A 27369-nucleotide genomic window follows, 5' to 3' on the forward strand; every position below is an offset into this window, starting at 1 on the left:
GTGTACAGATTGATTTGAAGGGTCCTCATTACTTCTCAACAATTCATGTATTGTCGATTTCAAACAGTTCGGAGAACCATGAATTCTTAATTCATGATAGCAAATATGGTCAGAGTGAGGCGACATTTACTTCTCCTGACTCCAAACTCATGTTGGTGACATGAATGGTTGGGCCTTTTCATTTTTCTATTCAAGTCTGGCCCTGGGTGACCTGATTATGGGCCAGCACTTCACCTGATTCGGCGTGATGAACGGTCTCGATCCCTAGCAAGTTGGCCTACAGGCCCTGTTCCATGTCACTCGGTTTGCACCTCACATCTCCGTGCAGCTCGCATGCCAAGCTGGCGGGCGAGGGTAAACCCACGCAAGTTCCGTAACCGCCATGTAACCCATAGTTCCATGGGAGCCACCACAATGTCCTTGTGACACATACTCCCTTTATTAGTTTTGTGAAATCATTTTAAGATGTGAGCCCAAAAATGTGGCAGATGAAAACATAAGTAGGCCACATCACAAAAAACACTGGACGTGGACTGTCCACCATTGAACCTTATAAGGATGATATTTGTCTTTTCCCTATATCTTGGTGGAAATTAACTTATGAGAAGGTTGGATGTCATGTGAAGTTCATGGTGGGCATAGGGAAGGTTTCAATGGCTGGCCACTTAAGTTTTCCATTTACCTCATTTTTTATCACATGGTGACATGGTCCATGGACGCAGTGGGTGTGATCTGTACATTGAGGTGGGCCACAGAGAGCTTTGGGTTAGACCCAGCTCGAGTCCGGTCTAAATTGCATAAGATGGACCCCATCTTGAAGACGAACATATCCACTCTTCATGCCAACGGTGTACTTTCAAACCGACCATGGTAACCTCTTTTTTTTGTTATTTTGGGCAACTCCCACCCGAGATGTGTTGGTGGCGGGACGCCGGTTTCGCGCGTAGGAGGCTTTGCGCTACCCCTCTTTGAGGACGCGATTAGCGGTAGCCCGGTGGAGCCCACTCCGATGTTTGTGTTACATTCACTGCCGCCATCAGCCTCGTCAGCCCATTTTAGGACATGTGGCCTAGTCATAAGGAGATCCAAAAGTCAAGTGGGCCACACCACATGAAACAATGGGGATGAAAACATCTACCGTTGAAACCATCTTGAGTCCCACACTGATTTTTATATGGCATCCAACCCGTTGATAAGTTGATTCCCACCTGGATGAATGGTAGCAGCAAATATAAGTGTGATCCAAAACTTCTACGGCCCCAAAGATGGTTCTAATGATGAGCATTCAATCCCAACTGGTGTGGTCTACTTGGATTTTGGATGTCTCTTCTGTTCTTTTTAAGGTTCTAAAATGAGCTGATGAAATGGATGGACGGAGTGGATAGACCACAAACATCACCATGGGCCCCTCGGAACCTGGGGTTACAGGCAAGTTGCGTCTCCTCTTTCACTAATCATCCGAAGCTAACTCCAAAACCCTCTCCTAGTCGTTAAAACCCTCTCTCTCTAGGGTTTGGGTTCGCCGCTCCCCCTTTTCTCCTCTCCGGTACATATCAGGTAACTCTCAATCGCCCTCCGCCTTCCTAAAAATCCCTTATCTGCAAACCTCTCAGGAGAAGATTACATTCTCAATATCGTTGTAGATTTCTCAATACCTATGTATAGGTTTGCTAATTCCACACGAACGCATCATCCGTCCCCTCTACACGCTGCCACGCGTGCCAACGCGTGAGAGGTTCAACCCGTCAATCGAACTGGCCACAGTGTACGAAACAAATATACAACTAAAAAAAAATCGTCCAAGTTTATTTATTCTTCCGCTTGTTTAATTCACTGTGGCCGACCTGCCGGTTCGAATTTTCGGGCCATGGCTTCTGCATGATAGGAGTCATCTGATAGACAGCTTAGCTTTTCCACACTTGTGGTGTGACAAATGCATGGCCAGTCAAAGTGACCGAGTTTATTTTCGTCTTTTTGATGTGTTTCGGATCCTGCGGCCCTCCTGATGGACAAGGCATACTTCTGGTGGGGCCTACCTGATGGACGGCTTGAACATTCCATGCGTATGGCATGTGCCGAGTAATGTCGAGTAATGTCACGTAGGTGTGGAAGTGGCAAATTTGTATATTTTTATAGAGTATTAGTGTTCAGGCAAATGCTCATCTAGTGTTTGATGCATGTACATAGTCATCATTCTTTTTCTTATGGTTTCTCTCTGTGTTTGAGCAGTTGTTTATTGGGTTAGCAGTTTGTTAAGAATGGCTCACCAGGGAGGTAGCATCAAGTCCACTGCCATAAATGGCATAAAGATGTATTCTATGTCAGGCCAACGTTCTACGCCAACATGGCTTCCTCCCAAGAAGATGAAAGCCCTTCGAAAAGATAAAGGTGAAACGCTGCTTTTCTTTGGATATTTTACTCCTCGCATTACATTGAAATCAAACAGTGACCTATTCAAGACATTAATGGTTCTGCTATTATATCTATAAACCTTTGTGAATGCAAGGGTAGGAAAAGGGAAGTAAAAAATGATGTAGGCAGCATTACCTACAGAACTACTACTGGCATCTTTTAACTGGAAATTATGAGAAGACACTTTAATCTGATACTTGTTTTACTGGGCCTTTGTTATGCCTTATTCTTATTATTAGTAAAACTATCACTATTGCTACTTTGAAAGATAACCATCACTATATTAAAAGAGAGCAACTATACAAGGAGAATTTGGTCAGCTTGATGCCGTCAAATAACCAGGGAAGACATCACCCTGACGTTTCGCCTGGGGGGGCCACTAATAATTTTTCTTCAACACTGGACACTAAAATTTGTTTATCGAGACATCTCAAAATTCTGTTCTCACCATAGCTCAATCCCTTACCAAGGTGGCAACCTATCCATCATATTTTCAATCAATGCCACCTTGTCTCAAAGATCCTTCCCTACCGTTCCACACCTTAATGCATTAAGAAGCATCTTACACAATAATTTCCCCTTAGGGAAAGTAGGTTGCTAGAACACTCCATGATGAAGCCCTTTAAGTTCTACTGAAAAATCCATGCCCTGTCGAGGATCTCCAAGAAGTGGTACCAAATCTCCCTCACAAAGGACTCCCAAATAATAATTAAAAAAACCCTCCCTCACAAATTAACAATGAAGAAATGGGTAGTCAACAGATTATCTTTTATATCTCACGGCTTCCAAATCTGAGAGAGGGATTAAATTTTTTTTTTTTTATATGTATTATTATAACAGTGTAAGAATCTCTGTTTTGGACTAAAAGTTTGATCACTCACTTGTATGAACTAATCAATTGACAAGGAAGAGGAGCGATTTGAGTTGATAGATCGTTTTAGCAGAGACTACTTTGATATCCAAAACCCTTGTGCCCCCAAAATGGGCCTCTTTTTCCGGTCGAAAGGGGAATCTGTAACAGAATAGGATCAGGGCTTGCCTGGGTCTGACCTATATTTATATGCAGTTACATAAATTCCACCTGCCATGGAGTTACAAGAATAGGCATACTATTTTTTGAGAGAGAGTTACGAGAATAGGCATGCTATTTTTTAAGAGATAAACACGACTCGGTTTACTTAAAAAAAAAAATAAATTTGCATATCAAAGAGTGGGGATGAATTCCAGGACAAACAGCTAGCTGGCAAACACCCTTTTCACCAAAAATATTGACAACATCATTAGCTTCTCTATCAACATGAACAAACAAAATGTTTATCCTAGAAATTTTAAAGATTTCATTGAAATAATGATTAGTTTCTATGGATTGGAATGGTTAGAATAAGCGTAAGCAATGATGTTCGAAGGGACCTCTTCCACAATCAAGGGGAATGTGAGATCTAAGGAAAATTCTCAGTCCTTCAATAAGGGTTAGAGCCTCCTCATTACTTGCCTCACCCCACCCAAGTGGACCTGAAAAGGCCATATGTGGCCCACACCATCATTCCCAAAATCCTCATTTTTGCCTTATTGACAATGAAAGATCCAGCCCTATATTGCCTCTCCCATTCATGTTTTATGGTCCTCTAGTGATCACAACATCATGCAGACTTAAACTAGGACCTTTTATAATCAGAATTTTATTTAAAATAAGCATCAATTGATTATATATCCCAACAACAACATTATTCAGAAAATAATCCAAACATGTCAAAATTTTTTTTTTTTTTTTTGTTAGAAAGGTGACTTCTCAGCTAATGCATCTCTTGTCTGTGGTTTATGGTCATCTAGTGATCACAATATTATGTGGACTTAACATAAAACCTTTAATTGTTTGGATTTTACTTAAAATAAGCATCAATTTGTTATGACCATGACCAACAATGGCATGGTTCATAATCTCATCCAGCAGATCAATGTTTTTGACCAACAACAACATGATTTGGAATATCATCCAACACTATGAAACTTTGGGAAAGAGTGATTGAGCAAAGGCTATGGCATGGGACGAATGTATCAGAAAATTAGTTTGGTTGCATGCCAAAGAGGTCTACCATTGAAGCTATTTTCTTCCTTGGATAATCGATAGAGAAATGTAGGGAGAGGAAGAAGGATTGCAACATGGTCTTTATTGACTTGGAGAAAGCTTATGATAGGGTCCCTAGAGAGTTAATCTGATGGTGTTGGAAAAAAAAAGAGTTTCAAGAGGATATATTGACATGATCAAGGATACTTATGAGGGAGCAATAACAAATGTGAGGACCATTAGTGAAGAGATAGGTAAGTTCCCAATTATTGTAGGCTTGCACCAGGGATCAACATTGAGCTAGATTGATGGAGGGGTGCTTTAGAATATTTTAAATTAATCGGACTAAGATATTGAGTGTAATTTTAGTAACCATAGAAGTGGGAACGAGGAATTAATTAAGATTGTTGACCAAGAAGTTTCCCAAAATGATTAATTTCGATAATTCATGAGAGTGGACATATTGAGAAGAATGCTTCCCATAGAATTCAAGCAAGGTGGAAGAAACAGAGATGTGCCTATAGAGTTTTATGTGTTCATTGTGTGACACTCAAAACTAAAGGTAAAATTTATAGGATGGCTATAAGACCAACCATGCTTTATGGGACAGAATGTTGGGCAACTATGGAACAACATGTTCCTTAGGATGAGTATAGCTGAAATGAGAACGTTGAGATGGACGAGTGGCAGGACAAGGAAGGATAGAATTAGAAATGAATGCATTCGAGGGAAATTAGGAGTAAGCACCAATAGGTGATAATATGAGGTAAAGTAGACTTAGATGGTTTGGTTATATGCAATGGGGACTAAGAATTGCGCTGGTTAGGAGTGAGTTGGTACAAGTGAAGTCTCTAAAAGGGCAAGGGGAAGGCCCAAAAGGATGTAGATGGAGTTTGTTAGAATAGACCTTAAAACCTATGGTCTAACCGAAGTTATGGTCCCTGATAGAGGGGAATGGCGGAAAAGGAATCATGTAGCCGACCCAAAGTAATTGGGATAAGGCTTAGATTATGATGATGAATATCATCCAATAGATTTCAATAGATTCAAAATAACCCTTCAGGAAAAAGAAGAAGCATGGTTCATAATATCATCTACCTATCAATTTTTTTATTGTAAAAAAGGTGACTTCTTGGTTAAGTCCTTCTCTAGAGCCGTGTCTTGTAGAGGAAGAGATCGCCTCTCCTTGCACGAAGGTCGTGGAGCCTCTGCTTATGGGTAGAAACCTTTTATTTGGACAACCTTTGAAAAAGACATCAAAGTTCCCCTAACTTATACTTCATGTGTTGGGAGGTGGAAGGCTTCCATATTTTCTCCACTGGGAGACGATGGTATTCCTATTAAATTTGTTGTTCATGAACCTTATGTCCTGTTGATTGCTTAAAAAAAGCAGTGGATGTGGTTGAAATAATTTTGTGTAAAGAGTTCCCTTTTGCCATTATGCAGCAATGGAAAGGTAGGGATAAGTACATCTTTGACAATGTTGTCACTCCAATTGAGTTAGAGACAAGACAAAATGAACCTTACAATTAGTTGGGAGTTGGGACCATGCTAAGTGGAGTTCTTCATACAATATCAGCTCGTAACTTGGGAAGATATTACAAGTTTGTCACGGAAGAAAGCCATACTTGTTTTATGAGTGTGAAGCCTCCACTTGTATGTTGGAAATTTAATGCTTGAGGGTGAATATGGGATTTTAGTGTTTGTGTGTGTGCGCATGGGTGTGCCTGTGCGTGGATCGAGGATGAAGCCACCACCTGTATGTTGGAAATTTAATGCTTGAGGGTGAATCTGAGATTTGAGTGAGGTTAGAAATAATCATGGTGAAAGGTGATTCTAAGGGTGCTCTGAGGGGTATCATCTCATAATTTGTAGCCATAGTACTAACTTAATTGTCAATCTGGAGCCATGGAGACTAACTTATTGTTGATGAAATTATGTACTTGATTTTGGAATGCTTGTTTTTAACTATGGTTTGATGGATGTAAAAAAAAAAAAAAAAACTATGGTTTGAGGGACACAAATGAGATTGTTGATTCCCGGTGTACTAGCTATGGATGGTGCATTGATATCCGAGATCATGTATTGGTTGTAATTTTTCATTGCCTTGGTAGTACTCATATTTCCTTTGACTCAGTAAAGGAATGTCATTCATGGAGAGAGAGAGAGAGAGAGAGAGAGAGAGAGAGAGAGAGAGTCCACTTTTTTTATAAGCATGTGATGGGACATTATTTCCATTGAATTTGGTCTTCTTCTAATGTTAAATGATATATGTATACTTATTCAATAGTGGCAATGTACCAAATTGTAATTCTTCACTGATAAGCCTTTTTATTTTTTCCTGTCTGTTTCTTCATAATTAGACTATATGCAAAGGGTGGACTTGATCCAGGATTTGAGGTTTGAGACTGCTGCAACCAAGATTAAGGCAACACCTGATGGGGAGTTCATCATTGCATCAGGTTCTCTAGTTTCAGATGTTTTTGTTTTCTATCTAGCATAGTGGATAACTTGATGTCGTATTAAACAAAAACACATGGCTATCTGCAAGTCCACATATTGGCTTTCGATATGCTTTGAATTTAAATGTAAGGATTGCATGTATACATCCAGTTAGATCCTACACACTTACACATACAAACATGTTCACAAACAGTGTGCGACTGTGTATATAAATACTGAAAAATCTGCTTTTCATCGCACGGTCAATTGAAGGCTCTCTTATCCCTTGTGGTATATATGTGATTGTACAGGTTCAGGGCTCACCTTCAGTAAAGACAAGGCTGTCATCTGCTCTTTTATTGATTGAATCTTGCAATCCATATGCCAAAATTTGCCCTTATACTAGGGGTATAAGGAGGGAAACATACTCGGAAAGTTAATGCTTTTTTATTCATCCAATTGTTTATGAATGAAATCTGAGTTCTAGATAAATAGGCAACGTTGGTTATGTCTCTCAGCTGGAAAGCCATTCATGGGACTTTTGCCAAGCATTGTTGGATATTTCTTTGATAACAAGAATTTCTTAAAAAGAACATGGAGGGGGAAGGAGGACAAAGATACATCAAGGCAATGGATAAGAGCATGTATTGAAATATCCGTACCGTATTGGCCGATATGGTCATATCGTATCCGTATAGGCTCGATATGATACATGATATGGGTCGTATTGGCGCCATCGGAAAAAAGGTTATATCACCTTGTATCGGCCGATACATGGTGTCTCAGCACCGATGCGCTTGATACATGCTGATACGGCCACCAAGGTTGAAATTTGTTTTTTTTTTTTTCAATTATTCTCTTTGTTTGCTCCTATTTTTTCATTTCAACCATGTTGGAAGCTTTAAAAGTCATTTTAGACTAGATCTAGGCCATTTTGGGGATCAAAACAAAATATATGAGTAGGATTTGAAGAGTGGAAGGGGAATGGACCATGATGGGAAAAATTAGAAAACAGGGTAAACCATCTTCTTCTTCTTCTTCTTCTTCTTCTCTCTCTTCTTCTTCTTCTTCTTGTTTTTTTGTTTTCTTTTTCCTATTGTTTCTCTTAAAAAAAATAAAAAATTTCTTATATATTGCATTGAGTCTGATTTGGCTGGAGTAAGATTCGATTGGGTCTAAGTTGGCTAGGACTAGGAGTGGGACAAGCCATCTATTTCCTCGGACACAATAGAGTTTAGGTGGCTATGACTGAGGGACACAATAAAAGTTCTGCAAGATAATCATAGTCTGGACATAAGGAGTTACAGTCTCCTTTGTTGCCACCTTTCAAAGTATAGTTGCAATGGCTAACTAAGAGAAAAACCAATTTCTCACAATAATGCTAAAGAGCTCATACGCGTGAACAACAGTCAAACAATGTTTCCTCACTGGATCTTGTAATGACAGAGTGCTTCTTGCTCTTCTACGTGATAAGATTTCCTCCAAGAAGTGTACACTAACCTGTAGTCAATTGACGATCAATTGAAGATCCAGTCCATTTCCCTTGTATAGAAGTCCCTATCCTGTAGCAACCTTTAAGTACTAAAGAATGCGAATAATCACATTGAGTTGTGATGTACAAGGAGCATGCACAAATTGGCTAACCACTCCAACAACACAGAGATCAGGTTGGGCGACTGTGAGTTAGATGAGTTGCCTCACTAACTGTTGGCAAGTACTTGGATCATCTATAAGAGCACTTTCATCAACATAGGGCTTGTTATTAAGATCTACAGCTGAATCAACAAGTTTATCCAACATCCTGATCTCTTTCAACTGATCCCAGTGATTTTTATTTATTTATTTATTTATTTTTTGTCCTTTTGGAAAAAGGAATGCCTTTAGAGTCCTAATGCTTGCAAATTCATCTCTATGTAGGTGCGCCAATACCCTGTCAAGTTGTGCCGGGGCCATGTCAGGGTACTCTAGGATTTTTTATTTTTATTTTTTAGATTTTCGAAATCGCCAGAGGATTAACTGAAATAATTTCCTTGGCGAAATGAAATGAGCCAAAGTTTTTTCTTGCTGGCCCAGATTGACTATTTATAAACGATTTTGGCATGACCGGCTAATGAAAATTGATTCGTCCACGCAACCTGCGAGCGACAACTGTACCCTAGTGAGCGGGTGCAAGTGACAGATTGACAACTGTACCGCACCTGTGGTGACAGACATGCGTCACTTTGCAATTGGCTAACGACGGTGGGTCTACCTCTAATGAGATTGGTCATTAGCAACAACGCATGACTTTAGGAAAGCAACCATATCTCCTCCGTTGTTGGTTCTATTGGGGTAATCTTGGGACCATTGGAAAGATAATTGACAAAGCTTTCCAACAGGCTAAAAGTCAAGGCCATTAGAGTCTATTTCACCCACAAAAGCGATCATGAAGTGGAAGGTGCCACGGGACCCTCCAATTCTTTAATTGGGTTTGCGTGCTCGCAAAGATGAATTTGTAGCTTCCTCAATATAGCTCAGTGAGTAAGTCTGTAAGCATGTCCAAGAAGGAGGGGCAGGCGTAAAAGATCTTAAAAGCATGAATCAGGCCATTTTAGGCAAATGGACCTGGAGGTTAGGAACCAAGAACGAAACTCTATGGAACAAGTTGGTCAAAAGCAAGTATGGGTGCTCAGAGGGGGGTTGGTGGACAAAGAATTCCTCCAAATACAAAGCTTTGGCTCTCTGGGAAGGCATTTTGTCCATCAAGGCGGAGGTCCTCAAAGGTACGGGAATCATAATTGGAAATGGCAAATGCACTCGTTTTTGGGAAGACATTTGGGTGGGTGATGAAGCTCTTTGAGTTCTTTTCCTGCGCATCTTTTGTCTGGCTCAGAATCAGTCCATCACAATGGATGCCTGCTATGCGGTTCCTGGGGGAGCAGTAGTGTGGAATCCACTGTGTAGAAGAAACCTCCGTGACCAAGAGGTCGACGAATATGTATCGCTTCTCAATCACATTCATAGAAGCAAACCCGATCTGTCTACTGAAGATAGATTAGTTTGGCGTCTCGACAAATCAGGAATTTTCACTGTTAAGTCCCTATATAGTCATATTGCAAAGTCTTGTCCATCAATGGGAGAGGATTCGTCACACTATGTTTGGAAGTATCAAGTGCCCCCAAAGATAGCTTCTTTCGGTTGGTTGGTTGGTAAGTAAAAAGGTCCTAATTGTTGACAATCTGAGAAAAAGGGGCATGTGCATCACTAATATCCATCTATGTTGCATGGAAAATGAAGAAACAGTGGACCATCTCTTTGTTCATTGTGCTTTCACTTATCGGATTTGTACTGAAATTTTGTCTCGCTTCCAGGTTCACTGGACCTTTCCAGATGCTGCTTGCGGTTTGCTGCAGGCCTGGCATGGTATAAGGTGTGGAAAGCAAAGGACAAGGCTTTGGAGAATGTCTCTTTTGGCCGTTTGGTGGGCTGCGTGGGAAGAAAGAAATGGGAGGTGTTTTAACGACATTTTGAAGTCTTTAGAGATATTATTAACAGTGTTTTAAATATCGATGATATCAGCCGATATACCCCACGATATTTCTTGTATGCCACCTGTGCGATATGAAACGACAAGTAGTGAGATATATCCCACCTGTTCGATCCAATGAGCATTTTTTATTTTTGATCTTTTTTTTTTCTTTTATAAATTATGTTAAATCAGTGTCAAATTGTTACAAATCCATGATTTTTCATGTTTTGCATGAAAAATCATGTATTGGGAGCTTCGATTTTGAGATTTGGAGGAGGACCACTGAGTTGAGGAAAATTGAAAAAATTTAAAAATTTCCCAATTTCTCGCAAATCGTTTGCAATCTTTGTCTCCAAACATAAAATCAAACATGTATGTAACCTAATATAGTGATTCTTCTTTTGCTTTTGAATGTATTGCTTGTGTTTGCACATGTCTTCTTACATTTATAAATTATATGAATAAACTTTGAATATACTTGTATCAATTCAGTTAGACAACGCATAGATTAAGACCCCATACAAAGAAAACCTATTTTGTGCACTTGTTTTTTTTTTTTTTTTTTTTGTAATATTTTGATTTGTAAGTGTGTGTTGATGTCTTTTTTAACAATCATTGAAATTTCATTGAAAAATTCGACCAATTTCCAATATTTCCAACATTAGTTATACATTACACGATACAACCGATATATCCCATGCGATAACCGATATGTATCCATATCCCAAGGGTGCAATACTTAACGCGATACCGATATTTCGAACACTGACTGTTAATAAGGTGATTCACTTTATAGTTGAGTGGGCATCTGCTGTTGATATGCTAAAGGGTTGTAATCTCCTTCTTTTAGGAGAGTAGTTGAGTGGCTACCTCAGCAGCTCAACTCTCCCTCTGTTCTTCTGTTTTGATTCAATAAAATTAACCGTTACTTGTCAAAAAAAAAAAATATAGCTCATGAACTTGGACTCTTTGGAAGGTATTTGGATGACCTTTCGAGCACACCTGTTGCACCCCCGGGCACTTCTCTACAATCGGGAGTTTCAAAGCCTTCTCTTCAAGTCGAAGATTTGGTGCGTTGGTTGGTTGCCGGGACCACACAATTGTGGAGATTTACTCACATCCGGCTTGTTGTAACTTGGAACCAGACAACCTTGGGTCCACTGTAAAGTATTTTTGAAGAGCTTTCCTATGGGCTATGGCTCACTCTGTTTTGAGGTTGATTGGCCATTCTTAATCCTTTGGTTGAAGTCGGCCTCTAAAAACTATCCATATCTCATAAAAGAGATTTTTTTTTTCCTGGTGTCAACATTGATAACTTTTAGAAAAGATTTGTAGTGATCCTTAATTACTCATGATCTGCGCAAGGAGGGCGGAGCTCGTGGAACACTTGTTCATCCATTGCTCATTTGTTTGGAAGGTGTGGGAAAAATTCCTTTCTTTTTTTGAAATGTTTTGGGTCATGCCGAGGGCCACTGAGATGTAATTAGGTGGGTTGCTTGCATTTAAAAACTTTGACCAAAGTGAGTGGTCATTTTTGTTCGGGATGCAGTTGTTTCTTGTTGTTTTGAGCCTTTTGTGCTCTTTTTAATAAAATGATTCATTACCTCTCAGAAAAGAAGAAGAAGAAGAAGAAGAAACCCTGTAATCGGATAGGAGAGCATGACAAAATTAGGGGGGGATCAGACGCCCATGCAATTGCATTATAAGAATCCTCCATTAAGGAACCACCCACCCAATTAATAAAGATTTCTACTCTAGTTTTTGTGACAAACAATTCTGCACTGTTGGAAGATCTAGCACTAGTCGGTCAAGACAAAGAATTTGATCAAATCATGTTCATCTCTTAAAAGTCCTCCAACCTTGGAAGCTCTAGGATTTGCTTAAGAAACTCCCATCAGCATTTAACTTCCACCACCCTGTAGGTGGAGTCATCTGGAGAGCTTCCTTTGAAGAGGACTTCTTAACATTATCAATGATCCTTCTGTATTCGCAATTAAGGTCCGCTTCCGAAGACCCTTGGAATTCATCCACAATCGAACCTTAATTTACTAGAGGCATCTTAAATATTGAAGACGTTATTTGTAGATTATTATTTGGGTGTCATTAATTTTTGTCCTACAATTAACTGGCAATTTGGCACCTTAAGAGGCCAGGTATTCTGTATCGGTAACGGTGGTTGTAACGGTCACCACCATTACCAATACGGGTATTGGCTATAACGGCCGATAAGGGGGGTGTAACGGCCGTTACGACCCCGTACGGTTGAAAATTTAGATTTGTCCGAAAAATTCTGAAAAAAATATCTAGAAAATCCAGAATAATGTAAATATTCCAAAATATGTATTCATTTTTTGTTTTGAACATGTTTATGGTAGTGTAACGGTCCACTCTTTGGTGAGAGTATTGTGTCGGGCTGTCTAGTGAATTTGTGAACATGATTATAAGTCTCTAATGTTTACACATCACAATCAAGCACTAGAAATTAGAAATCAGAAAAAGTCATAAATACTACTTTGTCAATTTTAAAAAATGGCCCTTGGAGGTTCTATTCACTCAAATCACTTCAATCTACGGTTTTAATATTAAAAACTATAGTAAGAGTGGTCGAAATCAGTTGTAAAATGACCTAGGAGGTTCTATTCGCTCAAATCACTTCAATCTACGGTTTTAATATTAAAAACTATAGTAAGAGTGGTCGAAATCAGTTGTAAAATGACCTAGGAGGTTCTATTCGCTCAAATCACTTCAATCTATGGTTTTAATATTAAAAACTATAGTAAGAGTGATCGAAATCAGTTGGAAAATGACCTAGGAGAGTTATTGGAATGAGAAAAGTATTTTTTTTTTATATATATTTAAATAGAAAAAAAGTGGTCGCTTTTCGACCTTTACAGGAGTAACGGTCGTTATGCCCCATAACGGCCTTTATGACCACTGTAACAGCTTTCACAACCACTGTAATGGCTGATACGGTCTTAAAAAACCAACTGCCCGTTTCACCCCTGCATCATGTAACGGTCATGGCCGTTACCTATACGTATCGGCCTTTACGGGTGTATTGTAACGGATACGGAACACCTTGTTAAGAGGCATAGGGATGCTCCACAATGTGCTCAAGTTATTGGTGAAATTATCTTTTTGAATAACTATGATGTCTAGTGGTACCTGGTCTCATAGCAAGAGCACTTGAATAAATTTATATGGAGTAACCTCCTAGTTTTGTTACTTAGGAGGGAGTTAGACAAGGTGTGCCACCTTCACAAGCCAATTTATGGCCTAAAACAATCTCCGAGAGTGTGGTTTGACAAATTTAGCAAAGTAGTGTGTGCATATGGTATGGAATAAAGTTGACCGCTATTTTCTGAGGCAGAGTGAGGCGTCCACTATTGTGCTAGTTGTGTATCTGGAAAATATTGTTGTCATAGGCATTGATAATGTTGGCATCAAAAAATTGAAGGCCTTCTTACAACAAAACTTCTATATAAAAGACTTGGGCGCCTTGATACTTCTTGGGTATTAAAGTAGCTAGATCTAAGGTGGGAATTAACTTGTTGCAACGAAAGGTGGGTCTTGAAGTAGCTATATCTAACAGGGCTGAAAGTTGGGCGGGTTCAACCCGACCGACCCGTTACTGACCCGACATTAGGTTGGGCTCGGACAGGATGTATTGTGTCCGGTCTCGGGCTTAGGCTATACAAACACCAACCCGATAAAACTTGCGTCGGGCTTGGGTTGCCCGACCCAACTCAAACCCGATCGATATATAGGTTACTTATAAATTATAATTTAGTGTGGATCGTTAGTGTTGAAGGCACAAGAAATTCAAGTGTTGTCGGGTCTTATTGGTCCGCGTCATTTCTGATGACTCAAGCTAACTAGATACGCCAGATTTCTCTCTCCCAAATAAATTACATGCTACACAACACAACTTTTAAAGGAGTAGTTGTCTTATATTTCAGCTTGTTTGTTTAGAAAAAATGAAGTTTTTTACGATAAATAACTACGTATATAATTAATAAAATCATAGATACAAAAAATAAGATGTGTATTGAAATATAATAGACAAATTTAAGAACGAAAATATTAGCTTGGGTTGGGCTTGGGTTGAGAATTCCCAACCTGAGGTTGGGTTGGGTTAGGGTTGAGGTATAGGAACCTTGGGTTGGGCTAGGGTTGAGCACCAACCCCACCCAATCCGCCCGACTTTCAGCCCTAATATCTAAGGTGGAATTAACTTGGGTGCCTTCAATTTATTGGCTGAGACGAGTCTTGTGGGTGTGAATCCAGTTGAAACTCTTGTGGATCCAAATCAAAAGTTGGTTGTGGATCAAGATGAATCGATTGATGATCTAGAAAGATATCACTGCCTTGTTGAAAACCTGATTTATTTGACAATCACTTGACCATATATCACCTTTGTTGTGAACGTGGTTGGTTAACTTATATAGGCACCTCGTGTTACTTATATGGAAGCCATATTTTGTATAATAAGATACTTGAAGGGGGCTCCTGGTCATGGAATTCTATGCAGGTGTAATGGTCGTTTTCAACTTAGTGATGCCGATTAGACTGGCTCTCAATCTGATAGGCATTCTATTACTGGTTACTACTTTTTGTGAGGTAATGTTGTTACTTGGCGAAGTACTAAGCAAAGTGTGGTAGCTCAATCAAGTGCGGATGCAAAGTACAAGGCAATGACTCATACTACATGTGATCTCATGTGGTTGAAAACGTTGATGTCTGGGTTGAGTTTGAAGGTTGATGATCCAATTAAACTCTATTGTAATAATCAAGCTGCTTCACACATCACCAACAATCCAATTTTTTATGAAAGGACCAAGCATATTGAAGTTGATCGTCACTTCCTTAGAGAGAATATTGTGACTAATGATTTTTTTTTTTGAAGGGTAATTGTGATTAATGAAATTTACATGCCGTTTGTGAGATCTCAAGATCAATTGGCCAATATTTTTGCCAAAGCTCTTAGGAAGACTCATCTGGTTTGTCTTTTCACTAAGCTGGGCATTCATGATACCTATGCTTTAGCTTGAGGAGTGTTGATGGAACATGATGGATAGTGATGATCATGTGTGGCCCACCATGTTGATGAACAATGATGAGATGGTTAGGGTGGTCCATGTAGTGGTTCATGTCTTACATATGTTCCTTGTGGGTTATGGTTAAAATAGTTGTTCTACATTGGGCTTACTTAAGTGTAGGGATATCATTGTAATTTCACATTGTGTTATGGCAGTCCTAATGTTAAAATTAGAGTGGAGGTGTGGGTGTGATCACTCTAAGCTCTCTTTCTTTCTAATCTCTTTCTTTTCTCCCATTCTTCCTTCCTACTCCATTAACATAACTAAATTTTTAGAATTTAGATCATTATTATGTCCAGTGTTTTAAATATCGACGATATTGGCCGATATATCCCACGATGTATCTTGTATCCCACCTGTGCGATACGAAACTCACAAGTAGTGCGATATATCTCACATGTTCGATTTGGTGAGCATTTTCGATTTTCAATCCTTTTTTTTTTTTCCCTGTAAATCATGTTAAATCAGCGTCAAATTGTTACAAATACATGATTGTTCATGTTTTGCATGAAAAAGCATGGTTTGGGAGCTTCAATTTTGAGATTTGGAGGAGATGGGCCGAGTCGCGGAAAGTTGAAAAAATCAAAATTTCCCACTTGCTCGCAAATCGGTTGCAATCCTTGTGTCCAAACATAAAATCAAACATGTATGTAACCTAATCCAGTGATTCTTCTTTTGCTTTTGAATGTATTACTTGTGTTTCCACACGTCTTATATTTATAAATTATATGAATGAACTTTGAATATACTTGCATCAATTCAGTTAGACAACGCATAGATTAGGACCCCATACAAAGAAAACCTATTATGTGCACTTATTTTTTGTAATGTTTTGATTTATAAGTGTGTGTTGATGTGCTTTTTAACAATCACTGAAGTTTCATTGAAAAAATTGATCAATTTCCCCATGTTTCCAACAAAAACGATACATTACGCGATACAACCTATATATCCCATGCGATAACCAATACGTATATGTATCCCAAAGGTACGATACGTAACACTTTACCGATATTTCGAACACTGATTATGTCATCTCTTTCCTTTGTCACCTTAGTGTCTTCTCAAAAGAGCTATTCAAGTATTCTTCTTTGCACCTCTATTCTTAAGTGAAATACTATGGTTTGTTTGAAAATGATTATCATGGTCATTGGTTCTTGACTTTCAGGCATTTACCCTCCACAAGTTAAAGTGTATGAGTTAAGGGAACTTTCGTTGAAGTTTGAAAGGCACTTGGTTTCAGAAATTGTTGATTTTCAGGTACTTAAAGTTGTGGTTCAGTGTCAGCTGCTTCACATGGACTTCATGCAACGTATTATTATGCATGCATCCTTTTGTACACTGCAGAAAGTTTACAACGAAGAGCTTTGTGCCTGCATGTATATGCATCTTCCACACTGTTTACTCGTCCCATGCTATTTGGCATGAGACTATGAGCTGGGTGTCAGTATGACCTTTTGTTTTCCCTTCTTCCCTGATTGATTCAGAATTTTCACTAGTAAGCAGTCAATATTGCTTTGTAGATATTATACAAAGCCAGGATTTTTGTTAGCAAAGTTATAGATCACTGGAAATTTAATGATCACATTTCGAATCATCATTCAATGGCTTGCCTTTCTGTCATTTTTTATGGTCACAGGGAAGATGAATAGAAATGGATGTTTATACCATTATCTTCCTATGTCATTTTTCTTGTATATTTCATGTTCTTTATCAGATATGGTAGCTGCTGCATATTGTTAGGTACCTTATGCTTTCTAATGATAATGGTGACACAATGATTGCTGCTTTGTATAGGTACTGACTGATGATTATTCCAAAATTGCATTTCTCTGTGCTGACCGTTCTGTTTGCCTACATGCAAAACAAGGAAGTTACTACAGCTTACGCATTCCAAGGTATTTTCCTACTCCAAGAATTTACTCTAGTTATATTTCTGTTCTTATATGTCAAATTGTATTTTTATAAGTCCATTGTTATTGCTCATATAGCTGTCAATGTATAAGTCAAAATGACTGGTTAATTCCTCAAATTATTGTCTATTCATTTGTTAATCTTTGATTCCTGATATGTAAATATCGCAATTAAAATTTATTTTTCGATTATTATCAAGATAGTATGAGCATTGGAATTCTGGATAAAGTTTCTGATGCAGGACAATTAACCACTTGCTTTAAAAGCTTGAACTGTTGGAGTATGGCAAATTAATCCCTTTATCTCATTGCCCAGGCCTCACATCTCATGGGTTAGGACCTTGGCCGAACCTCCCTCGTGGGCCCCAAATCACATGGGTACCGCCTCACATGGGCCGCCCATCCCGAGTGTGTCCCCGCATCCCACAGGCTACCCCACTCGAGCCCGGTGTAAAATGCGCATTAATCATCCCTGGTAAGGAGTCTCAAACACGAGACCTCCCCTGTGGGCCCCGCCCACCCCGAGTGTGCTCCTGAATCCCACAGGCGACCCCACTCGAGCCCGGTGTGAAAATGCCCCTGCATTAAAGTTTCCTACCATTGATCATAAACACTAATATCTAGACCAAATTTGAGAAAGTATAGACACTAAATTATGATCGAGTCATCATCACAATCATCATAGCCTTGTCCCAGATAATTGTTGTCGGCATTTTGATGATTGAATACAAGCCAAATTTCAGTTTTTCATAGAAAGGAAAATCATCTGTTTGAATAACTTTTTGGTTTTGATGATCAACAAATCTTCAATTCCTTATATTCACATCCTTCTTCACAAGATGCATTAGCTAGATAGAGGAGATACCAAATTCAAAGTAGGAATTTATCCACAAGTGTTTGATTAAGAAGTTGAACTGCATCTGTCCCTCACCCTTAGTATCTACAAATCTATATACTTTTTGTAATTTTATGCATTCCCATTTTTTTATTTTTTATTTCTCAGCATTGATGTTATAAGCACTTTTTCCTAATCTCTGAACCAAGTTGGTGAGCTGGTGAAAAATATCACAGCCTAGTTGAATTCTGAAATTAGCTGCTCCATTTTCTGAGTCTAGATCCAACTTCTAGGTTGTTAAGTATACCTTTATTAAAAAGATTTAATCCTATCTCTCCTTAGATTGCAGAAGCCATGAATATCCAAATTTATCCTCTACTGACTTGTCAGATGGAGTTACACTAATTTTGGCATCTGTCACTCTCAGGAAATTATATACATTTCTTGATCTCTGGCTGAGAAAAGAGCTTTCAACAATACTAATCTTTTGCATCTCTGAATTATCTAATTCTTTTTGTTTTGTTTTGTTTTTTTTTTTTCTTTTGGTGGCTTGAATCCATCTGACTTGTGCTGATACATAAATGCCTAACAGGATGGGAAGGGATATTGCATATGATTGCTGGTCTTGTGACTTGCTCTGCGCTGCCTCTTCTCCTGATGTGTACAGAATTAATTTGGATGAGGTTTTCCCCTCTCTCTCCCTCCCTCCCTCCCTCTCTCTCCCTCTATATATATATATTAATATTGTTTTTTATTATTTGATATTAGAATTATTCAAATGCTTTGGTACCAGTTCTGCAAACACTAATACCTTGTTTTCTATGTCACAGGGGCGTTTTCTTTCCTCACTCAGTACTCAATCACCAGCAATAAATGTAGTTTCCCGCAGGTATTTGGAGAAAGAATTAATGTTTGAGTACCTCTGAATGTTTTAGTTCTAACTTCCAACAGCTTTGCATCTTTATCTTTTGTTGCATTGAGCTTGAATCACACTTTTATGATGGTTTTTGCTCACTGAAAAACTTCCCCTTCTTCTTCAATCTTCAGCATGCTTCATGGGCTGGTTGCTTGTGGTGGTGAGGATGGGACTGTAGAATGCTTTGACCCAAGGATGAAATCTTCAGTGGGGAGAATTAATGCTGTTACAGGTAGTGGTGATGCTGATCAGGTAGTGCTGTTTTCCAGTTCTTTTCTTGTTCTTTTGTCAGTTTATTGTCTTAGAAATGTATATTAACCAGTGGGATGCTCTTCAGGAGGTCACGGCATTACAATTTGATGATTATGGGGGTTTCCTCATGGCAGTTGGAAGCAGTGCTGGAAAGGCAAGATGAAATGTCACTGTGGCTATAATTTTGTTCTCATTTGATTTTAGGTAGGGCTGTCAACAGGCTGGGCCTATTCGAAAATTTGATTTCGCTTGACCCAGGCCCGGCCCACTGACAGCCCTAATTTTAGGCATACTGTTCTGTGATATGTCCTTCATGATGTCGCTTTTTTTTTTTTTTTTGACTTTTTATGGATAGTTAACAACATTTTTGTCCATAGATTTTGTCAAATCTATTATGGATTTGAAAGGCATTTCTTGGAAAATGATACATTGCTTTGTGTAATTACTTATGGTCTAAGATACATGATCTAGAATATGTGATGATTAGATGAATGTGACCTTGAGTTACTGCTGACCTGAGTTGCAGAAAGCGGAGCACGTAATCTCCTGTTTTAGAGAAAAGTTTAAAGCATCTAGGAATTGTCTTTACTGTATATCATAGAAAGATATATTGTAAAATGAATCATGTCATCTCTAATTATTCAAAGAGTTTTTTGCTTTTTAAATCTACAGAGTTAGGTTTTCTTAAAATCTTTTTAAACATATGATTGGTCTTAATATTCTTAAAGTAGAGGTTATATGAATTATTATCTTTTCTCGGTGACAAATGGAGGCTGCAACAGTATGTCCCATCTAGGAAAGCCAACCAAAAAAAAAAGGAAATGTGGTTCCCACTTCCTAAAAGTTGGGAGCGCAAATTTTTATAGTAAGCACTGTGGTTCCGCATGAATCTGAACTGAAAATGCAGATCTGTGATTTTGTAATGGGAGGTTGAGTAAATGGAGACCCTGTAAGCTGTAACTAAGCTGTTGAGCGCTATCATTAATATTCATAGCTATATAATAACCATGTTAATGAACTTGGAAATAATTAGTTTAGTTTTGCATTGAGTTTAAGATTGTAAACCATGAAATTTAGAAGTTCCCCAAAAAAGTATCATGTCGCTACCACAATGACTGGTGGAAATTTTTCGTACCTTGCATTGCTGGTTTTTGTCCTTTGAAGCATGATGTCATGGGACGTGGCGTCAGTGGATCCCTGACTATGGGGTCCACTGTGATGTGCCTGCCTTATATCCACGCCGTCCATCTGTTTCGTCAGATCATTTTAGGGTCTGAGCCCAAAAATGCAGCAGATCCAAATCTTAGGTGGACCACAGCACAAGAAATAGTGGTGATTGACCATTAAAAATTTCTTGGGGGCCACAAAAGTTTTGGATCAAGCCTATATTTGCGTGATCCTTTCATCTGGGTCTTTGTGACCTTATCAATAGGTTGGATGGAAAATAAACATTCCGGTGGCCCCAAGGGGTTTTTAATGGTGGGCATTCAATCACCATTGTTTCCTGTGGTGTGGTTCACCTGAGGTTTAGATCTGTGCATTTTTTGGCTCATACCCTAAAATTATTTGGTGAAACGGATGAACGACGTGGATAAGCAAAATACATCACGGTGGGCCCCATAGCCAGGGATCCACCGAAGCCACGTTTGATGTCATGGACTTGACAATCCAAAGAGGCTAAGGGGTCATTTGGCACCATGGATTTGGGGGGATTTGAGGTGATTTCAAATCTCCTGATATGTTTAGCACCATAAAGTAACTGGGGATTTCAAATCCCCTCAAAGAGGGGGTTTGAAATTCAAGGTGGAAGCTTGGATTACATCTAAAATCCTTCCAAGAGTTGAATGTAAAACATGTGTGTCACTAGGCTGCTAATCTATTGGGCACATGGCCTACTGATGATATCCCCAAAACAATCAGATTATCAACTGCATCACTATAATTACTTTAATAGGATAATCTACGCCGTCCAAGCATTGTCCATGTAAATCAATGGTTAAAAATCGTTGGTTAGTCACTCGGATGTGATCCTGTGCTTGTGGCCCATCAGAGACTTGGAATTTCTTCATTTTCGGGCAAAGTATTTATTTCAACGGGCTTATTGCAACCATTGTATCAAACATTACATATGTCCACTAATTAGAGATACTAAAGTTGATTTGGTATTAAATCCAAGGTGGCAAACACAATGGGAGGATTTCAAATCTAGGGGGTTCCGAATCCAGGGGCTCTCTCTCTCTCTCTCTCTCTCTCTCTCTCTCTCTCTCTCTGAATAGAATGTAAGAGAAAATTAGGTCATTGAAGGCAACCATCTTAGTTGTTGATGCATATTAGTCAATTCTCCTCTAGTGTGTTATGGCCTAAAAGAAAAATCCTAGAAAGATGGTTGTGGAGCATGTAGTCTGCTCATAAATGACAGCAGCAACCAGTTTTTTTTGGTACAGCGCACTAGCTATTACCTGATCTGAGCTCTATTTGTTTTCATCAGACACGTGTCCTTTTGGAGATGCAGGCAGAGAGATGCTAGCTCATCATTTGTACATTAGAAAAGTTGAATACTAATACAAGGATGCTGGTTCTATGGGTGATACAGCCTGAAGTTACTGTAAACAACTTGCATTTGATAATTGGTGAATCACTGTTTAATTGGAACTATTAAGACTTTGGAGTAGGACTATGTTGTAGTGTTTGGTTATGCTTGTTTCTTCACTATTTTCAGTATTGGAATCGCAATGTGCTGGGCTCTAGGGCTAAATCAATGATCGTAGAATGGGCGGGCATTGTAAAGGATCTGAATGCGTCTGATCTTTCCTTTTTAGGCCTCTAGGAGTTCTCTGCTATTTCAGCAGTCCTCCTTTTTTGCTTTCTTTCTCTTTGTTGTTTGTTTTTTCTCCCTCTTTTAATGAATTTCTTCGTTGCTTAAAAAAAAAAAAAAAAAAATGTGCTGGTTCCACAGCATTGCCGTCCTTTGAGAAGCAGTATTAGTTTTTCAAGGGAGTATCCACATGGATGGTAAAATGGAGGTTCAGGCAGTTCTAAGAGCATAAACTTGTGTGCATTATTGATTGTAGGTCTTATATTTTCCATGGTTCATTGAGTCCGTTGCAGTTCCTCAGTTAGGTAAATATTTATTTGCCAACTCCATCCTGGACCACTCAAGCAATTCTTATGTCTTGCATTTCAATGACTCTATAGCAATTGTACAGTTTAGTCTCACTGTTTTCCCTTCTTTCTTTTTTTACAACACAACTTCAAGCTACAACAAATTGAATCTTCTCCCTTCCTAAACACCAGAAATTCTATCAGTCAATGATGAAGAGTGCTTCTCATTTCTTTTCATTGTTGAATATATGTTCTTCCTTGCTAGTAGTTTTACCTACATTCTCACCCTTGCTGTCTAATTTGCAGGTATTGATCTATGACTTGCGTTCTTCTCATCCTGTTCGAGTTAAGGATCACATGTAAGTAAAATTTGAGCTTTACCTTTCCAAATAGCCACTTCTTCAAAATGTTTTAACTTACTTTTCTTTGTGTTAACCATGCCTTCTTGCTTCTTGCTTCTTGTTTCTTGCAACCAATATTGTCCTTTGTATAGGTATGGAAGCCCAATATTGGACATTAAGTGGCACCAGACTCTTAACTCCGCAAGGCCAAAAATGATCACTGCAGATAATCATATAGTTAGAATTTGGGATCCTGAGATGGTAAGGAGTTTATCATTAAAATAATATCATCTGGGTAAACAAGCAGGATTGTAGGTTGAACTGTTATATCCATTCTCTATTCAGTTCTCATCATTTCATGTAGCTGAGAAATCACTGCCATGATATTTCTAAGCATTTCTTTGTTCCTTTTTCATTCCTTGTGGAGCTAACAATTTGGCAAATAGTTTAATTAGGGTGGATAATAGTCTTGGGCTATGGCTTTGTATTGGGCATTCTCTGCTCCTTACTAATGTGCTATTCGGTTCTTTGTATTGAAGTTGCTTTTAATTATCAATGTGTATATATGAAAAAAAAATCAATGTGTATATGGGTGGAAATATAAATCTTTTAAGTGTTTGTTTGAATGCTTTTATTTATTTTATCATTTCTGATGAATGGTCTGATAGTGAAAAAATACGAACCTGAAATTTGAACACTTGGTATATTCTGAAGCTGCAGCCAGAATAGTTGTCCCATGTGTCCTATTAAATCCTTGTTCTAGTTAAAACTACTTGCAACTATATCCACACGAACTGGTGATTTATCGTTTTCATGATTTTCTCAGCAGAGATTATCTCTACTGATTTTCTTTGTAATGGTTTGAAAAATGTTTGGCTAGCACAGGTATTGTGCTAGTAATGGCTTGCAATTTCCTCAAGATGCAATTTATGCTTAGCATATGATTTCTCTAGTACTAGCAATATCTTGGTAGTTTTTCCCTTGTGTTGCATAGTTACAAGTACAGCAACTTCTCTCATGAATGTTTCATACATACATTTAGTCGGCTAATCAAGTTTGTGACTTTGCTATTGTTTACAGGGCGACAGCATGACCAGCATAGAACCAACTGCAGGAACTATTAACGATGTGTGTGTTTTTGGTCAGAGTGGGTTGATGCTGTTGGCTCTAGACTGCAGCCAAATACCATCATACTTCATACCTGCTCTAGGGCCTGCTCCAAAATGGTGCTCATACCTGGAAAACTTAACGGTATAGCTGTCATGACTTTTCTAGTAGCATCATATTTGTGTTTTAAAAATCACCGTGCTTTTGTTTTCATAACATCCTAGAGGTTTTATTGGGCTGCGGAACTCATAATCTTACCGCTAATGTATTGTTTGTCATTACAGGAAGAACTGGAGGAGGGTGCACAGACAACCATATATGATGATTTCAAATTTTTGACGAAAGAAGACATTGAACGATTGAATTTGACGCATTTGATCGGCACTGATAAACTAAAGGCCTCCATGCATGGTTTCTTTGTCGATTATCGGTTGTATAAAAAGGTATTGATGCTTTCGTGTTAAACATCTATATTTTTCATTACAAGATTTGAGGCAAAAAAAAAAAAAAGAAAAAAAAGGAAAAACGAAAGAAATCTTATTTTCTATTTACTATGTCGTAGGCACAAGCTTGGGTAGATCCATTTGCATATGATGCTTATATAGAGAAGCGGAAGCAAGAGAAGTTGGAGACAGAACGTGCCTCTCGCATTACGGTTTGTTCTTTCTTGATTGTTTGTGTGCATAATCCTTCCATTTAAACTATGCAGTTAATTGTTCTCGGAGGGATGCCATTTGACATCTATAATCTTTGCTGGGCAGATTCAAATTCTGGAGTTTGCCCATGCATCATTACACATGCCTGTCCGCATGTATAGGGCATATTCACGTGGCCTTGTGTATATGGCATTCATCAATGGATATAATTTTAATGCATCAGACATGCGACTTGGGAATTTGGATTTGGAAATTGTGTAGGTGCTCTGAGTATTCTCGCTATGACCAATGTGCTAAGATCCTGAAATTGCTGAGGATATATATTGAATGATACTGTTATTCTATCAGTCTGTTTACTTTGGGTGATCAGCTCATATCCTGTTTTCCTTTTGCAGATCAAGAGGAAATTACCTAAAGTAAACAGGGTTCTTGCTGCTCGTCTGCTTGAAGATGAAGAAGCTAAAGAAGGCGTATTGGAAAATAATGATGATACTGCAACAAAGAAGAAATCATCCAAGAAAAGGAAAGGACTAGGCAGTGAGTTGCTGAAAGATGAACGATTTTCTATGATGTTTGAGAATAAGGTAAATAAATCCATCTTTGCCAACGTCAAAAATTGTGATGTTCAATGCTCACCCAGATGCTGGTTCCTTTTGTATTGTATGTTTCTTGAGTTCATCTGTAGATGATAACTGGCTTTTGTCCTGATTAGAAATGACTGGTAGCTGTAATGTCATTATTGCTTGCTCATGTCAGCATTGTATTGTTATGTCATATAGTTTTATTAATGTCATGTGCAGGACTTCGAAGTGGATGAATTATCCCCCGAATTTCTTGCTCTACATCCCGTTGCTTCAAAAAAGAATCCCTCATTGATCGAAGAACATTTCGAGCCAGTTCTGCAGAATGAAGAAGAGCAGGGGATTAGTGACTCTGATGCCTCAATGGCACCCCAATCATCAGATGATGAGTCTGACAAGGAAGCAAATAGAGTTAAAAAGAAGGTTGCAAGGGTTCCAAGGTCAGTTGTTTCTACATTGATTTTAGGCTTGGAGGATACGTAGTTTTGATTGAAAAGAAAAGGGAAAAAAAAAGATGTAGTATGCTTTCTTCCTCTTTTATTTATTTATTATTTTTTTAAAAAACTCAAGTTACCAAATGGCCTTCATGCTTTTGAAAAGTATACACAAGTTCTCAAATTGATCCAATTAATCTGCTCTCCGAAATTGCATTGGAATGACCCTTTATGAACTTTCAGGCTATATGAAGTGAAGGATGAGAGGCATGCAGAAGCGTTTTCTAGGAATGTTTCCCTTGCAAATGAGGATGCTCTCCCGCTGGGAGAGAGGATGGCTGCTCTTGGAGAGCAGCAAACTTCTGGCATTCCTGGTGATGTGAAGCTGGGACCGGGCGGTTCACGCGAGATCTCCTTTGTCTCCCGAAGCTCAGCCAAGTACAAGTCTGAAAAGGAGGAGCGCCGAGAAGGGAAGAGAAGGGGTATCCAATCCTTAGGCCTGAAGCCAGATAGATCCAATTTCCGACAAAGAGGGAATGGCAGAAGGGGCCGGCGGTGAAACCACATCAATGTACAATGGGTTATATCTGTCTGATATATGGTTTTTGCATTATCAGTTACAGAGAGAGGCTGAATGGAGAGAGCCAGAAAATAGAACAGATGGCACTTTGGCATTTCAGCTTTGAAAAATCAAAATTCAAGAATGTTGGTTAGTTTATTTATGGAGCAGAGCAATTTTGAAGGGGTCTTTTAGTTATTATTGTGGGATCACTAGCACTGTACAGCAAGATTCTGAAAACTAGGCAGCCATTGTTTGACTAGCAGATTAATGTAGCCTGTGCATGTACCCACACACTAGGGCTGTTAAACGAGTTGTGTTCAGCAGGCATGCTTATCTTTGTATCATTTCTTGAAATTTGTTTCTTTAGGAGAGGGTATTTGGTGTTTATTTTTGGCTCTTGGATGTTGAGTTGTCCACAAGAACTTACTCATTGCAGAGGTTTCATTAGATTTTGTTAAAATGCAACTAGAGCAGAAATCTGCAGAGCATAGCTCATTGAGCCTTTTGTATGTTTGATATGTTGGAATGTCATGACAATTTTGTGATTGCTAATGACCCTTTAGGGTACAACTTCCACGGAAGGGTTTTCCTTGCTAAAGTGTGTGTGGACGTCATCGATGAGTGTTCTTTTAGCACCTATTTTGGCAAGCGAAAGATCAAACAGGTTTGCGAACAAGGTTTAAAGCAGTACATCTGTATCATCACATGTTTTGATACAGTACAATAAGCACAATTTGGGGTGATGCTGGGCCATAACAATGGTGAACGGTATAATACTTAATATTACAATTTAAAACCTTGTTTGCAAAAGTGCATGCAAGCTCACAACATGGAAAGGGTTGTTGTTCGGGCATCGAATGTGGGTCTTGAAATCTAGCTCCCCATGTGACGGATGGCAGCACTGGGCATATTTTACTCTTTAACATGCCTTTGCACGAGTCGAAATCAGCAACTGTCCAGAATCTGCATGCAGTGTGGTTTAATCAAGAACTAAGCTGGTTCTTTCCCCATTCTGAGCTAGCATGCCAGGTCATAGTAGTCATCAATGGTGGGGTCCCTGACCAATCAATGGGCTGGTTTCTTATCACCATCAATCATCTAACAGTTGTCAACCCACCACACCTAAGCTGCCTATACAGTCATC

General features: G+C 38.8%; 1 protein-coding gene across 1 annotated transcript; it reads left to right on the forward strand.

The window, feature by feature from the left end:
- Nucleotides 1-1441: 1441 nt before the first annotated feature.
- LOC131232471 (uncharacterized) lies at nucleotides 1442-26728 on the forward strand. Its single transcript, XM_058228722.1, has 17 exons — nucleotides 1442-1557; nucleotides 2230-2388; nucleotides 6841-6939; nucleotides 16695-16786; nucleotides 17324-17424; nucleotides 18867-18957; nucleotides 19105-19163; nucleotides 19322-19442; nucleotides 19528-19596; nucleotides 22851-22903; nucleotides 23038-23146; nucleotides 23966-24136; nucleotides 24277-24435; nucleotides 24555-24647; nucleotides 25044-25232; nucleotides 25449-25669; nucleotides 25907-26728. The coding sequence occupies exons 2-17, from the start codon at nucleotides 2259-2261 to the stop codon at nucleotides 26220-26222; spliced, it is 2073 nt and encodes a 690-aa protein (XP_058084705.1). The 5' UTR covers nucleotides 1442-1557; nucleotides 2230-2258; the 3' UTR covers nucleotides 26223-26728.
- Nucleotides 26729-27369: the final 641 nt, after the last annotated feature.

Source organism: Magnolia sinica, chromosome 18 (assembly GCF_029962835.1).
Source record: "Magnolia sinica isolate HGM2019 chromosome 18, MsV1, whole genome shotgun sequence".
NCBI lineage: Eukaryota > Viridiplantae > Streptophyta > Magnoliopsida > Magnoliales > Magnoliaceae > Magnolia > Magnolia sinica.

Coding starts and splice junctions, on each gene's coding strand:
- LOC131232471 (XM_058228722.1), top strand. CDS start 2,259: ATGGCTCACCAGGGAGGTAGCATCAAGTCCACTGCCATAAATGGCATA. Junction 19,164..19,321: donor ATAAATGTAGTTTCCCGCAG/GTATTTGGAGAA, acceptor TTCAATCTTCAG/CATGCTTCATGGGCTGGTTG. Junction 24,436..24,554: donor ATTATCGGTTGTATAAAAAG/GTATTGATGCTT, acceptor ACTATGTCGTAG/GCACAAGCTTGGGTAGATCC.